The 15,252-nt window shown below is 41.1% G+C and overlaps 1 protein-coding gene across 7 annotated transcripts in view; it reads left to right on the forward strand.

Moving 5' to 3' along the window:
* The first annotated feature begins 1,881 nt into the window (after nt 1-1,881).
* Nucleotides 1,882-15,252, forward strand: part of SUMF1 (sulfatase modifying factor 1) — a 111,620-nt gene continuing 98,249 nt past the window's right edge. For 5 of the 7 annotated variants that reach the window (XR_009542716.1, XR_009542717.1, XM_060161327.1 and 2 more), the window contains exons 1-3: nt 1,882-2,152; nt 11,223-11,396; nt 14,573-14,647. Coding sequence is in view for 5 of the 7 variants with exons in the window: in XM_060161327.1 (XP_060017310.1) it covers nt 1,883-2,152; nt 11,223-11,396; nt 14,573-14,647 (519 nt within the window). In the remaining 2 variants the exon portion in view is untranslated. Of the gene's footprint in view, nt 2,153-9,770; nt 9,824-11,222; nt 11,397-14,572; nt 14,648-15,252 lie in introns of all 7 variants that reach the window. The other 2 variants (XM_060161331.1, XM_060161330.1) reach the window with 2 other exon arrangements.

The raw sequence follows: 15,252 nt of genomic DNA on the forward strand, positions 1-15,252 counted from the left end.
GGCTTTAAACACAGCTCTTTCTGAGTCTAAAATCTGTATTATTTTCTCAACAATTTGCTTCTCTTTAAGGGAAAGAGGTCATGATTACTGCCATTCATTTTTCCATTAACTAAATAAATACTCACTAAGTGTTTATTAAGTGCCAGGTCTTGGCCTAATTTTGCAATTACAATGGTGAACAAATAGGCAGGATCCTTGCCTTCATGAAGCTTATCGCCTAATAGTGTAGCAGGACCATCAATCAAAGGAATTCAGGGCTCGGTAGGGCAGCAGGCTTGTGCTGAGATTGAACACTTGCAAAGAGACTGACAAAGATTATCTCTGACCTGGAATCTATATTTGTGCACAGTTAACATGTAAAACCTTGGTTAAAGCATTGATCTTTTAGCCTCATCAATTGTAAAATGGGTATAGTAATAGTAGATTTCTTGCCAAGGGGTTGTGATGTTAAATGAGAAAATGTGTGAAAGCTCTTGGCAAACTGTAAAATAGCAAGTATGGAAGGACTTAAAATTTTTTTCACCTGTTTTTTTTCATTTGAGATATAGTTGACATATTAGATTAGTTTCAGGTGTACAACAGAATGATTCCCTATTTGTATGTATTGCAAAATGATCACCACGGACTTTCCTTTATATTAAAAAAATTCAAACATAAACTAGAAAGAATAGGACAAAAACCACTGAAAAATCCATAAACCAGCTTTAACAATGACCAACTCATGGCCGATTGTGTTTCATCTCTAGCCATCCCCCCATTCACCATATTTTGAGAAGCAACTCCTTGGCAACAGCATGTCTTTTTATCTATCTATCTATCTATCTATCATCTATTTCAATACATATATCTCAAAGGAAGGGATTCTTTTAAAAAACATACCCACAAATACCATTACCACTCTAAAAAAACTAAAAACAAAATTGACAGTAATTCTTAATTTTATCTAATATCATAACTTGATTTAGTGGCCATATTTCTCTGATTATCCTAAAAAATTTGAGATCAGTAGGTTTGAATCACTTTTTAGATAAGATTCATATATACTACAATTGTGTGAGATGTCATATTTAATCTATAGGTCCCCCCTCTTTCTGGTTTTTGTTTTGCCTTTTATTTCCCCCTGAAGAGATTGGGTCTTATGAAACAGTGGTTCTCAAACTTTAGTGTGCATCCGTATGCTTTAGAATCATCTGGAGAACTTGTTAAACGCACAGATTGATGTGTCCTGTCCCCAGACATTCTGAGTATTGAATTTCTAACAAGTTCCCGGGTCATGCTCATGCTGCTGGTCTGGGACGACACTTTGAGAGCCACAGTAGGGATTTCTCTAACTGTATCCCTTGGTGAGGTGTCCTTCAACACGTTCATCTTCCATTTTCCTGTTAAGGGAAGCTTATTGAATTGCCTGCATTACAGCATAATGGTTTAAAACTCAGGGTTTGAAGGTATGTGTTAGAGACTCAGTGTAGCTGGGTTTAAATCTCGTCTTTTGACATTTATTTGCCTTGTGACCTTGGGCAGATCACTTAATTGTTCTGTGCACTCAACATTCAGGGTCCTCGTGAGGATTAAATGAGATTTCAAAAAATAAAGTGCTCACCTAGTGTATTGCCTGGCACACAACAAATGCTCAATAAACTCGATTATAATTTTTTCAACCTAAAAATAATAATGGGGCGCACAGGCTAAGGAAGGCCAAGTCTTTTTGGGTTTTCTTGTTTTCACGTCAGGAGAGCCAAGGAGGAAGGCTCTAAAGGAGAGGTACCTGGAGAGAGGTGGAAAGAGGGCAACTCTTAGGGACACTGAAGTCGGCCTAGGGCTTGGCCCCTTTAAGGAGGGCGGGGCCACGTGACCCAAAGGGTCACATGGCTAGTGGGAAAAGATGGCTGCGCCCGCGCTAGGGCCGGCTGGAGGACGAGGCGGCGGGCTCGGTCTCGTTCTCTCTTTGCCTCTGCTCTTGCTGCTGGGCAGGGCGGCGGGGGGCGAAGAGGTCGGGGCCGAGGCGGGCGCGGCGTCCCTCGCGGGCTCGTGCGGTTGTGGCACTCCCCAGCGGCCCGGGGCCCATGGCAGCTCGGCGGCCGCGCACCGATACTCGCGGGAGGCGAACGCCCCAGGCTCGGTAGCCGGAGAGCGACCGTTCCCGCCCACCAAGGTGCTCTCTTGGTTCCCTGACGACGGGTGGGGGGCGCCGGGTTCCTCGACAGGGTTGGGATGGGTAAGGCCAGGGGTTGGAGGAAGGCAAGTAAAGATTATAATTACATTGCCAAATTGCGCACTTGCAGATCCAGTTTGTTGAGAAGTTCTTCCGCCCTCCGAAACGGGTGGGTCTTGGGGCTCTGCGTAGTGCTGAGCATTAGGGAGTTTGGTTTGAGGACAGTTGTCTTTCCTTTTCTTACCTCTTATCTCCTGCTTCCTCGTTCTTGCACCCTGTCTTTTTGATGAGGTTCTCAGAATTTTAAGTCAGATAGATGTGGGTTTAAGTCCTGCGTTCGTCTCATTAATTGTGAAGGAATCAGGACACTGGGTGTCAGTGTCTATAACCTTGTTGTTTACTTATCAGTAGTCTCTGACAGTAGACTCTGCTTCTTGACGACAAGGACTTGTCTTATTTATTCTGCTATTCCTAGCACTTTAGCACATGGGAAAGACTAAGTAAACAGTAGTTGTTTTATTACTATCGTTTATCTATACCTTGCATAGTGCCTGAATGTTTTATGTGCTAGGATATGTAAATAATAACATTAATAATAACTATTATTTAGTTCTTAGTTAAAACAAAAAACAAAAAGTTAGTAACTGTTCCTTAGTTCTTACCATTCCAGGTATTTTGCATATTGGTATGGTTGTGAAAACAACTTAGATCTGCTGACTCCCAAAGTTCTTCTTCTTGAATACTAGTACACCCTTTCCAGCTTTTTCTGTCCAAGTTTTTTTTTTTTTTCCTGTGGGTTAATTCTGACCAATTTTCAGTTCTTAGGTGAGAGGTAACATCCTCCTGCAGGCCTTACCTGAACTCTTTCCTTCCTTCCCCTTCAGTATTTCCATATGCTGCCGCAGTTGTACCTGTTTGCTCTGACATAACCATTACTGAAGATATTTGTCTGTTGGTGTCTCTCCCCAGCTAGGTTGTGAGAGGGAGGGGAGTCAGGACTATAATTTTGTGACTTGGGTATAGAGTGTTAGGAGGTTGGTAGCTGGACTTCTCATTGTTTCTCCATCCTGTATAATTACTGGCCTTTAAAATGTTTCCTGTTGTTCCTCAGAGGATTCCCTGCATTCTTAGTGTTTATCTTTTGTGTTGTGGGGAGCCTTGGTTACAGTTGTAGTGTGTTGGCCATACTTGATTTTAGTTCCTCTATAACTTGAATGGTAATTGATAATCAGTTTCTCCCTCCTCCTGTAGGGAAAGCCCTCTGTTTATCTGCTTTGTAACTAACGGGGGCGTTGTCTTATTTGCATGTACATTGGTCTGTGTCAAACTTTTGCCGAGAACCTTCTGGCCAGTACTGAACATTCCTCATTTTAAATGCTCCAGTGTCCTATTGATTCCAGAATGTGATGTACGTATCATTATAAGATATCCATTTTTCATCCCTTTAGAGTGGGTTCACATCCGGACTGAGTATTGTATGGCTCATCTTTGGCCATATCTTGCATTCATTTTATAAAGGGAAAAATATATAATTAATTAACTTATATTTTGTATATGTGCATTTATTTTATGTTTATCTTCCCTTGCACTCAGTTTCTATAATGTTTGGCAGCATCCCAAGTTATTAGTAAACTAGCAGTTGTTGAGAACACAGCTCACAAGCCTTCAAGGACTCTTAAACTTAATGCTTGAACCTGAAGTAGACTTCTTATCAAGACAAAGGAATTCATAGGAGGCTGTTCTTTGTCTGTTTTCCTTGGTTTCAGATGTTTTAGTTCATGTGCAGATGACTTTGGTCTAATTCTGACACTTAGCCATTTATTCTGAATTCAGGAAGTCCAATATTATGTGAGATACATGGTCGTAGTGATAACCTTTTATTTTCTTAATTTTCTTTCTTTTTTTAAATAAAAGGATTTTTTTTGAGCAGTTTTATGTTCACAACAAAATTGAGAGGAAGGTAAAGAGATTTCCCATATACCTACTGCCCCAACACAGGCATAGCCTTGCCCATTATCAAGATCCTCCACCACAGTGGTACATTTGTTACCATTGATAAACCTACACCGACATATCATAATCACCCAAAGTCTATACGGTTGACCCTTGAAAAACATGTGGATTAGGGGCACTGGCCCCCTGCGTGGTCAAAAATCCTAGTATAACTTTACAGTTGGCCTTCCATACCTGTGGTTCTGCATTCCAGGATTCAACAAAGTGCAGGTCATGTAGTACTGAAGTATGTATCTATTGAAAAAAAATCTATGTATAAGTTGACCCTTGCAGTTCAAATCCGTGTTGTTCAGGAGTCAACTGTAATTTACATTAGGGTTCACTGTTGGTGTTGAACATTTTATAGGTTTGGATGAATGTACAGCGACATATGTCCATCACTATAGTATCATACAGAATATTTTTATTGCCCTAAGAATCTTCTGTGCTCTGCCTCTTCATCCCTTTCCCTCCTCCCAAGTGGCCACCACTGATCTTTTTACTGTCTCCATAAGTTTTGCCTTTTCCAGAATGTCTTATAGTTGGAATCATATAGTATGTAGGCTCTTCAGATTGGCTTCCTTCACTTAGTAATATTCATTTAAGTTTCCTATGTGTCTTTTCATAGCTTGATAGTTCATTTATTTTTCATGCTGAATAATAATGTATTGTCTGGATGTACCACAGTTTATCCATTCACCTACTGAGAGGCATCTTGCTTGTTTCTGAGTTTTGGCAATTATGAATAAAGCTGCTATAAAAATCTGGGTGCAGGTTTTTTGTGTGGACATAAAATTTTCAACACCTTTGAGTAAATACCAAGGAATGTGATTGTTGGATCATATAGCAAGAGTATGCTTAGTTTTGTAAGAAACCACCAAACTGTCTTCCAAAGCGGCTGTACCGTTGTGCATTCCTACTAGCAAGGCATGAGAATTCCTGTTGCTCCACACCCTTGTCAGCATTTGGTGTTGTCAGTGTTTCAGATTTTGGCCATTCTAAGGTATGTAATGGTATCTTGTTTTAATTTTGCATTTTTTGGTTGACATACTGAGCATCTTTGCCACCTGTATATCTTCTTTGGAAGGTCCTTGGCCCATTTTTAATTGTATTATTTGTTTTCATATTGTTGAGTTTTAAGAATTGTTTATTTTGGATAACAGTCCTTTATCAGATGTGTCATCAGCAACTATTTTCTCCCAGTCTGTTGCTTGTCTTCTCAATCTCTTGACATTGTCTTTTGAAGAGTGGTCTCTGTCTAGATTCTTTTTTTTTTTTTCCACATGGATGTCCAGTTGTACCAGCATTTGTTGAAGAGACTGCCTTAGCTCCATTGTATTGTCTTTGCTCCTTTGTCAAAGATCATTTGATTATATTTATGGAGGTCTATTTCTGGTCCCTCTCCGCTGTTCCATTAATATGTTTGGGTGTTCTTTAACTAATACATGTCTTGGCTACTGTAGTTTTATAGTAAGTTGCATAATGTCTTTCCTCCAACTTTGTTTTTCTCATCAATATTGTGTTGGTTCTTCTGGGTCTTTTGCCTCTCCATATAAACTTGAGTATTGTATTTTTTTTTTTTTTTTTTTTTTGGGTACGCGGGCCTCTCACTGTTGTGGCCTCTCCCGTTGCGGAGCACAGGCTCCGGACACGCAGGCTCAGCGGCCATGGCTCACAGACCTAGTCGCTCCGTGGCATGTGGGATCTTCCCAGACCGGGGCACGAACCTGTGTCCCCTGCATCGGCAGGCGGACTCTCAACCACTGCGCCACCAGGGAAGCCCTTCGTATTGTTGATATCGATCAAATAACTTGCTGGGATTTGGATTGAGATTGTACTGAATCTATTTTTGTTTTCCGTTTATTTAGTTTAATTCAATAAATACTTATTTGGTACACGTATTATATAAGACTCTGTACTGTGTTCTGGGCTTATAGAAAAGAAAGACCTATGCCCTACCCTCAAGGCATTGACTTGTTGGTAGACCTCTCTCTCTCTCTCTGTCTCTCTCTCTCTGTCTCTCTCTCTGTCTCTCTCTGTCTCTCTCTCTCTCACACACACACACACACACACAATCACAGTTATATGCAAGCATCATTTTTCTATAGTGACAGTCCTATAGGAGGAGTATGTACAAAGTACTTGGAGAGGAAGAAAGGATTCTTGTTTCCTGGACAAGTCAGGAAGTGCGCAAAGAAAAGACCACATTAGGCTAGGCCTTGGAGGAGACATTTTCAGGAGTTAGGGATGGAAGGGCAGATTGAAGGACATTGCGAGAAGGAGAATAGCATGGGTACAAATGAAGCATTGTACAAGTGCATGGTGTGTTCTGGGATATGTAAGTAGTTTAAGGTTTCTGGGGGTGACATTTTCACCCTTTTTAATGTAACACTTTTTAGGTGTGAGTCTTTTTTAAAAAATATTTTAATCAATTTAATGAACACTTGCCAAGTGCTATTTACAGAGAAGTAAATAGCACTGGGCTTTACCCTCAAGGAATTTAGGTTTCACTAGAAAGTTATGGCAGTAAGAATTGTCTGGGAAACAATATAGATATTTTCAAGTTTTACTTAACTTCCCTCTGGTTAAAAAATATACAATGCTCCTTGAGAAAACTATTCTAACAATGTTCTGTACAGCTTATTATTTTATAAAAAGGTATCAAAATGTTTTAATCTCCATGTATCTTTTAAAAGAGTTGTTTGAAAAGGCATTGAAGATCATGAGACAATAAAATTGTACGTGGTATCTCTGTATATGTGGGTAAAGTCAGTCAGTTTCCTGTCTGAGGATGGTTTGATCGGGTAATGCTTACCCAGGTGTCAAGACACGATTGAATACCATCTCTTCTATTACCCCTTTCCTCCAGGAAGAAGTGGTGTTTCTATCCTCTAAATTCTCATAGCATTTTGTCAATGTCTGATGGAAACTTGTATATTTTCTGTAAAGTAGTGTTATTTGTGTGATTGTCTGATATCTCTTTCTACACGGGAAGCAATTTTTTAGACCTGTTTTAATGTCTGTATCCTCCAAGCGCTTTACACATTTAGGCATCGTGTAACAATTTCTGGAATGATCTTTTACCTTTTTTTGTTGGTTACAATATTGAGAAACTGCCAGGGGAATTAAGGGTATGAGTTACTTTTTAAAGAAACCTTTGGAAAGCAGTCTTTTTGCTGTATCTTATCCTCCCCAGGATCCTGTGAGAGATTATCCCCCACTTTACAGATGTGACAACTGAGGCTGAATAGAATCATGAAATCCCAGGGCTTGAAGGAACTTTAATGCCATTTCATCTATGATTAGTGTCAGTAGAGTGACAGGATGATATAGGTAGGTAAGCCCTGCATAGGTAGATAAGACAGCAGCTTGTGGGCAGATCCAGGGAGCTTGTGTCTCTTGTTATCCACCCAGCTTTCTGCGGAGCCTTTACCTTTTTATTAGGTTAGAGGAGAGGAAAGAAGGAAAAAGGAGAAGTGCTACACAAAAGAGTTGCCTATAAACTTATTTCATTTTTGTGTGTAAAACAAAAGTCCCACAGAAGCAAGTGAAAGAAAAGATTCTTAAAACTAGCTTAGTAGGCTGATAAAGAAGTGTGGGTAGGGACGTTTATGGGCTCTCGTGGCTGGGAAGTTCACGTGCAGATATGTTCCCAGACACAGCTGGATGCAGGGCCTCAGGCAGCATCTCCAGATCTCTCTTTTTGGCTCTCTCTTGGCAGCTCCTCTTTCTTCTATGTTGGCTTCATTTTTAGGTAGTATTCCTTCTAATGATCAAAGAGCTGGAAGAGAAAGAGTTTTCTTTCCCTCATAGCTCCAGCAAAAGTTCTGAGATTAACTTTGATTGGGTCGTGGGCCTATCCCTGATTACATCTCTGTGGTCAAAAGAATGTGGTAATTGGCTAGGCCTGAGTCATGGGGCAGGGGCGGGGTGTGTGTGTGTGGGGGGGGAGTGGGGGGCATGCAGCAGTGTCATCCAGCTCCACCTGAGACAGGTACTTAGTTGAAGAAGTGGTTTTCAAAGAGATGTCACTTGCTCTTACAAGAACAGGAGGGAATGGGTGCCAGGTGGGCAAACATCATAGATGTCCACTGCACGTGGCCAGAGTGTGTAGCTCAAATACGGTCCTAGTGATAAGAGCGTTGCTTTGACTCACCTGTCCTTTTGGCTTGCTTGGCAGTGGCAGAAACTGATGTGCCAGAAGGGGTTTTAACTTACCTCCAAGGACGAACGGATTGTTTGAATCTGGACCTTCATGCAGGTCCACACTGATCAAAACGGTTCTTGGTATTTGGTTTAGGAGTGTGAGACCTGATGCTCTGGATTTCACTAGAACGACATTCTACATTTGTAGGACAGAGACTTCATCAGTGAAAATTGGGAATTATGATACAGTCAGAGCCATGCAGGCTATTTTTATCTATAGCCTCCAGAATGGAAACTTGGCTTATTCATTGCTGGCTATCTCTGATGGTTAATGAAAGCAAAAAAAATTAGGCCTGGAGTCCACAGTGGAAGTTGTGATTGTATTAGCATTGTTGGTGCTCACCTTGAGGGAGAGTGGGATGAAAAACTGAGATAATTGTAAAACTTCATTGGGAACAATGGGCACAGTTTCCTATAGGCCTTGTGTTTGCACCTTGGGATGAACAGCTGTTCTGAGAAAAGGACCTACTTGTCTGCTGCTGGAAAGATTTTTTTTTTTCTTAAAGTCCTTTAGGAAACATGAAACCTTTTATTAGATCATTTTAATAATCATTTTAAGCTTTCGTCTGCAGGCTTCTATTTTTCTTCTTCTTTGCAGAGCTGCGTGAAATTCTGACTTCTCATCTCGACTGAGGAATCTTGTGTCCCAGATGCTTGCAGAATAATGAGAATAATGTGGGAACCTAGTTCAGTCTTTGAGCAGAGTCTCTTAAACAGGTTTCATTGTGATGCAGGCATGCTATTCATGTCTGGGATGGTGTTATAAAAGAAAGAGAATTTTTATAATTAGGAATAATTCAAATGATACATTTTTCATTGTATCCGTGATGTCACTCTTTCAGTCAACGAACTTTCTTCATCCATCCATCCCCCCCACTCCCTTCCTTCCTTGCTTCCTTCCTTGCTTCCTTCTTTCCTTCCTTCCGTGAATTATGCACCGTACTGGGAGCTGGGGACATAGAAGTGAAAACTTTATTTCTGGTCCCCAAGGAGCCTGGGATCTAGGGCAGGTAAAAACAAGCCATTAAAGTATGTACAGTGTGTGTTGGTTGTTTAGAGAGGTGTTTATCAGAGGATCCCAAATGAGGGGGATATGCCGAGCCAGCAGAGGGAAATGCAGGCAGGAAAGGCCTTCTGTAGGAGGTGATCGTTGAGCATTGATGTTATTCACAAGAGATGAAGTGCAGGTGGAGTACAGGGTGAGAGAGGTGGGGAGAGATTAGGCTCTGATGCTGAGATATTTAACCCTCAAAGGTGCTGGGGATCCCTGAAGAATTTAAGTAGGAAAGTGGTATAATCAGATTGACACTTTATTGTTTGTTATTTTGAATAGAGTACATGGTTTTAAAATTACAAAAAAAATTCTGTAGAAGGGTGTATAGTGAAAAATTTTCCACTTACGTAATAACCTTCCCCTCAGACAACCACTGCATGAGTTTCTTGAATACCTTCCCAGAGCCGTGTTCTGCAAATGTAAGCAAATACAAAAAAATATGTGAATCTATGTTCTCCTGCCCACCTCCTTTTCACGCAAATGATAACACACCATGCTTTCTAGGGTGCACCTTGCTTTGTTCACTTTCCTCTTCATCGTGGTGAGATCTCTCCATATCAATATATCAAAAGTGTCTTTTTATTCCTGTTGTTTTCCTTCTTTTCCTTTTCTTATGGCTGCCTAATTTTCCATTTTCTGAGTGGCCCACAATTTAGTTAATCATTCCAATATTGAAAAATATTTAGGTTGTTTCCAGTCTTTTTCTGTTCCAAGCAGAGCCTCAGTAAGTTGTGTGGGATACAGAAGACAGATATTTTGAAAAGTTCAGTAGGGGCTTAAATACTTGTATGAATGATTGAAAGGAAGGTTGATGGCTTAGAGAGGAGCCGGGAGAAATGTGAAGGGATGAGACTGGAGGCAAGGAGACAATTGTGAGGCTACAGCATTAATCGAGGAAAAGAAAAGGGGAGAGGACAGAGGGATATATATTTAGGATACCCAGTAAAACTGGATGACCGCTGTAATGTTGGATTTCCCAAGTGATGCTGAGGATGGACCTGTGTTTCTTAACTGAAAATTTTCGGTGTGATCCTCAGATCTTATGTTTAGTGCTAGGAAAACGTGAACAAAGCAGCCTCGGTTGCTACCCTCTTGGTGTTTAGAGGTTATGTGAAACAGTAGATAGGAACAATTAAAGTTTTAATAAGGTATTAAATAAGGACAAGACATGGTCCTTTAGTAAACCTTTTAGATTTTCCATTTCAATGATTTGTCTTTTCCATTATCATTGGGAACCTAGATTCACTCAGTGGGTTTTTTAATATATTATATATGGGGACTTCCCTGGTGGTCCAGTGGTTAAGACTGCGCTTCCACTGCAGGGGGCGCGGGTTGCCCTGGTCGGGGAACTAAGATCCCACATGCCGTGTGGCCAAAAAAAAAAAAAAAAAAAAAAGTTAAAAAAAAATATTGTATTTGGCATTTTTATATTTGCTTTTAAAAATAATTTAAAGGAAATATGGACATAATAAAGGACAAAAATGCACAAATGTATAAAGAAGTGGAATATTCTCCCTGCCTCTGCACTGCAGCCATTAGCAGCTTGGTGACTGTTGCTCCAGACCTGTTTCCATGGCGTGTGCAGATGTGTATTATGTAGCGTTTTTCCTAAAGAAATCACTACCCTAAAGAATTTTCACTTCTTTTTGTGACTAATCATTCATTGGAGTACGCCATGATTTTACTTACTTCACAGTGGCTTTTGTGGCGGAGGTTGGCTCGCTGTTGGGTGCTTACTGTGTGCTGGCGCTCTACACTTGACCCAGGTTCACTCTGGCGGTGACGGCCTGACTTCCCGTGTTTCCCCTTTTGCTGCAGATGGTCCCCATCCCTGCCGGAGTATTTACAATGGGCACAGATGATCCTCAGATAAAGCAGGATGGGGAAGCACCTGCGAGGAGAGTTGCTATTGATGCCTTTTACATGGATGCCTATGAAGTCAGTAATGCTGAATTTGAGAAGTTTGTGAACTCAACTGGCTATTTGACAGAGGTAATGGGGTTGGAATGGGGAGGAAGAACTTTATCAGTTGACCGCTTTTTCCTATGTGCCCAGTGCTGTGACAGGCATTTTCTGTATATTTCATGTAATTTTTGTTCTCATAGCAACCCAGTGAGGCAGCTTAGTTTTCGGGTGGCAAACTGGGGATTAGCAAAGTGATTTGCCCCGAGTCCCACAGCTGGTTAGTGGCGGAGCTGGGATTCAGGCCTGGCCAGTGTGACCCCAGGAGCTGTCTTCTTAACCGTTATGCTCTAGTGTGTCAGTGCTTTAATCTTCCAAAGAGCGTCACTGTCCTCTCAGGCTTTTTGAGATGATAGCATGTAAAGTAAGGCCACTTCTCCCTCTCAAAACTTTATAGTTTGGGTGTTCCAGAAGCATCGCATAATTCAGAAGTAATAGATGCAGAAGTGCAGCTTTTCATTTTTGTGGTTTTATTCCAGTGCCTGACGACTCATAAGCTTTCCTTTGGCAGTTCCAGGCTTTATCCTGTGGTCACTGAATCACAGAGCAAGGTTCTGCAAGTGGATGTTTGTCCTAAACGGGAATAGGAAGAGAGAGGCTTTCTAGTTTATGAAAGTTTCTGTGAGTGTCTAAAATATCCTTGTTATGTAGGTTTCCCATTTTTTTCTTACCAAAGGACTCTACCCTACCCTTGCCTTCAGTTTGTGGAGTCCCTGTCCTTGTTTTTGTTTTTTTCCAGGCCAAAACATCTTCCTTTCTTTAAAAAAAAAATTTCAGAGCGAATGCTGAAAGCAAAACAGCATCCAAATTTGATTTTGCATTTCTTTGGAATTTCTTAAAATATACAAAGTAGTTGTCTTTTTGTACCTATTTGTAGTAAGAAGTTGCTGTTCCTTTTGTTTCATGAGAATACTCTCAGGTCAGGTTCCTCAGTAGTCTGATGAAGTTAGAAGTGGGCTTCTAAGGCAAGAAGCTTCCCTTAGACTAGGGTTCCCATCAAGACTAGATAGACTAAGCAGAGTTTAGGGCATCTAGGAGCATGGATGGGGAAATACTGCATCTGGATTTCTATTACCCTCTAACCGAAGTTCAGCATTTCCTTCAGTTAGGAATAGACAACATACCACAGTAGTGGCAGCAGTGCCTATGACTTTATCACCAATAGAAATCACAGACATTTTGTATCCCATTATTGTTGTTGCAGAGATCATAAAATATTGTTTGTATTCATCCTCACTTTAGAAATGATAATTATGAGGCCTGCCACTAGATCTTATTTAATGTGTTATTTATACATATTTATATTTAATGTATATATATATATAACATATATGTATATGTTACTATAGCACAAATTTGTTTTACTAATATTTCGATATAACTAGTTTTCTTTGTAATTGTATTGATTTTATTTTATACACTTAAACATTTCATTCTGAGAAGGAGATCCTTAAGCTTCACCATACTGCCAAAGGGATCCAGGGCACAAAAAGGGTTAAAACCCCTGCTTTGGATAAAATACTTCATATTATTATGGCATTCATGTTTCTTTTCTTCCATTTCTCCAACTTCATTTTATATCACATTTCCCTTGCTCACCATGTTCTAGCCCTGCTGTTCTTGTTTCTATTCCTTGCAGACTTGACACTCGTTCCCATCTTGGGGGTGCAGCCCATACTTTCCCCCTGCTTGGAATTTCCTGACCCCGTTGCCTGTCCCCCTTTTGCATGGCTGGCTCCTCATTCTCGAGTCATCTCAGCTTAAATATCCCTCTCAGGGAGGCTTCCTCTGCCCACCCTATCAAAAGGAGACTTCTCTCTATACTCTCTGCCTTACAGGGTCAAGTAAAGTTGTAATTATATTCTTCCTTTCTTTGTTTGACTTGACTTTTGTTTGTGACCACATATGTGAGTGCTTTAAGGACAGAGACCATGCCTCTGTAATATTGACCTTGTATCTCTGTCATTTAGCCCAAAGCCAGGCTTCTGATAGGTGTTTGGTACATGTTGTTGAGTGAAGGAATGGTCTGGGTTCTCAGGCATGGTGATGCTACAAGGGAATACAGAAATAAGAGCTGGGGTGGAGAAAAGATGATGAGCTCTGATCAGCAAAAGGAGTTTGAGGTGCTCATAAAGCTGGAAATACAGGGATCTAGTAGGCCGTTAATATCATGTGGTGAGGAGAGGAGAGGACTGGAGGTGGAGATACGAACATCATTTGAAATGCCGGTGGTGGTTAAAATCATGGGATTTCAAGAGTTTGTCCAGCAGCAGGTCGGTGTATCTCATCGTGTGATCTCTTAGACCACCTGTGTTAGAATCACCAGCTTATCTGTTCACACGGGCAGGTTCCTTGGCCTCACCCCAGACCTACAGAATCAGAACCTCTGGGCTTGGGGAGCAGTGCTGTGTAGCTATAACAAGCTGGCCAGGTGATCTCAACTGCACAAAGCCTGAGGGCCACTGGTGTAGAGTAAGAAGAGCAGAGAGCCAGGGCAGAGTGCTGGGGAGGAACAGTGTCTTAGGGGCAAGAAGAAGTGCCCATGTATTTCAGGAGATGAGAAGGAGTCTGAAATGGAGGAAGAAAACTAGAAGAGTAGAATCATGGAGACCAAGAGACTACATTGGGTGTTTCCAGAACTGGGGTCATATGCAACAAAGAAAACCAGGTAGATACGGACTTGAGACAGTAATGGTAAATAAAAATGATTAAAATACAGATTTCCATCTGGTGTTTGAATTGGCCACTTGAGATTTATAAGCACAGTGGACACCTCAGTGGAGTGTGTCAGAATATCAACAAACAGTGCCATTTACTTCTTTTAGCTAGGTTCCAGGAGCAGAACAAAGGACAAAGGTTGATTATGTAATCTGACATGTAAAGAATCCTGTTATTTTCCAAAGTCATTTGTAATACTTCGGGAGATGTGTTTCCATCAACAGAAACAATCACAGTCTCAGTAGCTAATCTCTTCCAGTCTGCATTCTTATCAGCTAAATGAGCCTTAAATAAAAATGGTCTCTCTAAGTGACAGTAACCTGTTTTAACAGGAAGCCACATGCTTTTAGGTCATTTGGGAGGTTAGAAGACAAATCTAAGTTCATTTGGACAAGAAGAACCCCTTTAGTAGCGTACAGAGAAAATGGCACATGTGAAATATGTTACTACAACCTTTTCTGGATTTTTATTTCCTTCCTTTCCTTTAGGCTGAGAAGTTTGGTGACTCCTTTGTCTTTGAAGGCATGTTGAGTGAGCAAGTGAAGTCTGATATCCAACAGGCAGTAAGTAATGTTTAAACAGGCTCTCATATTTCTCTATTGCTCATTGGAAAGGGCTTGGGTGAAAAATCCAAACTACCAGCCCCGCCACCCCCCCCCCCAAAAAAAATAAACGCCTCACCATTTTCCTGCTATAGATTTGCCCGTAGAACAGGCCTATGGGACCAGGGCACCTTATCTTGAGGAAAATGGCACAAACCTGGGACAGTATCTGAAGTGTTAGGTCTGACGTGAGCTTCTGTCTTGTGCACCTGAGTATAAGTGGAGCTCAGCTGGGCTTTAGACACTTCTGGGTTTCTTTTGCTCATAGCCATTTCTAGAATGGAGGGTTAAATGTGCATGTTTTTTACTTCTATTCTTAAAGTCTTGGTCTCATCAGGTTCTGGTATGGAGAGAGAGCTTCCTATTTAAACATTCCTGAATTCACTTGATCAGAGTAGTAGTTATGAAAGGGGCCCTTTGCTGTGGATGTACACAGGAAATTGAGCCCAGGACCTGGTCCTTACCATCCAGGGTGTACCTTCTCTCATAAAGGGATCCAGGGAAATCATGGAGACTGCACTAGGTCTCCATAAGCCCCTGTGTGGTGAGTGGAACTTGGGATTTCT

The sequence above is a fragment of the Lagenorhynchus albirostris genome, chromosome 10 (genome assembly GCF_949774975.1).
Source record: "Lagenorhynchus albirostris chromosome 10, mLagAlb1.1, whole genome shotgun sequence".
NCBI classification, from domain to species: Eukaryota; Metazoa; Chordata; class Mammalia; order Artiodactyla; family Delphinidae; genus Lagenorhynchus; species Lagenorhynchus albirostris.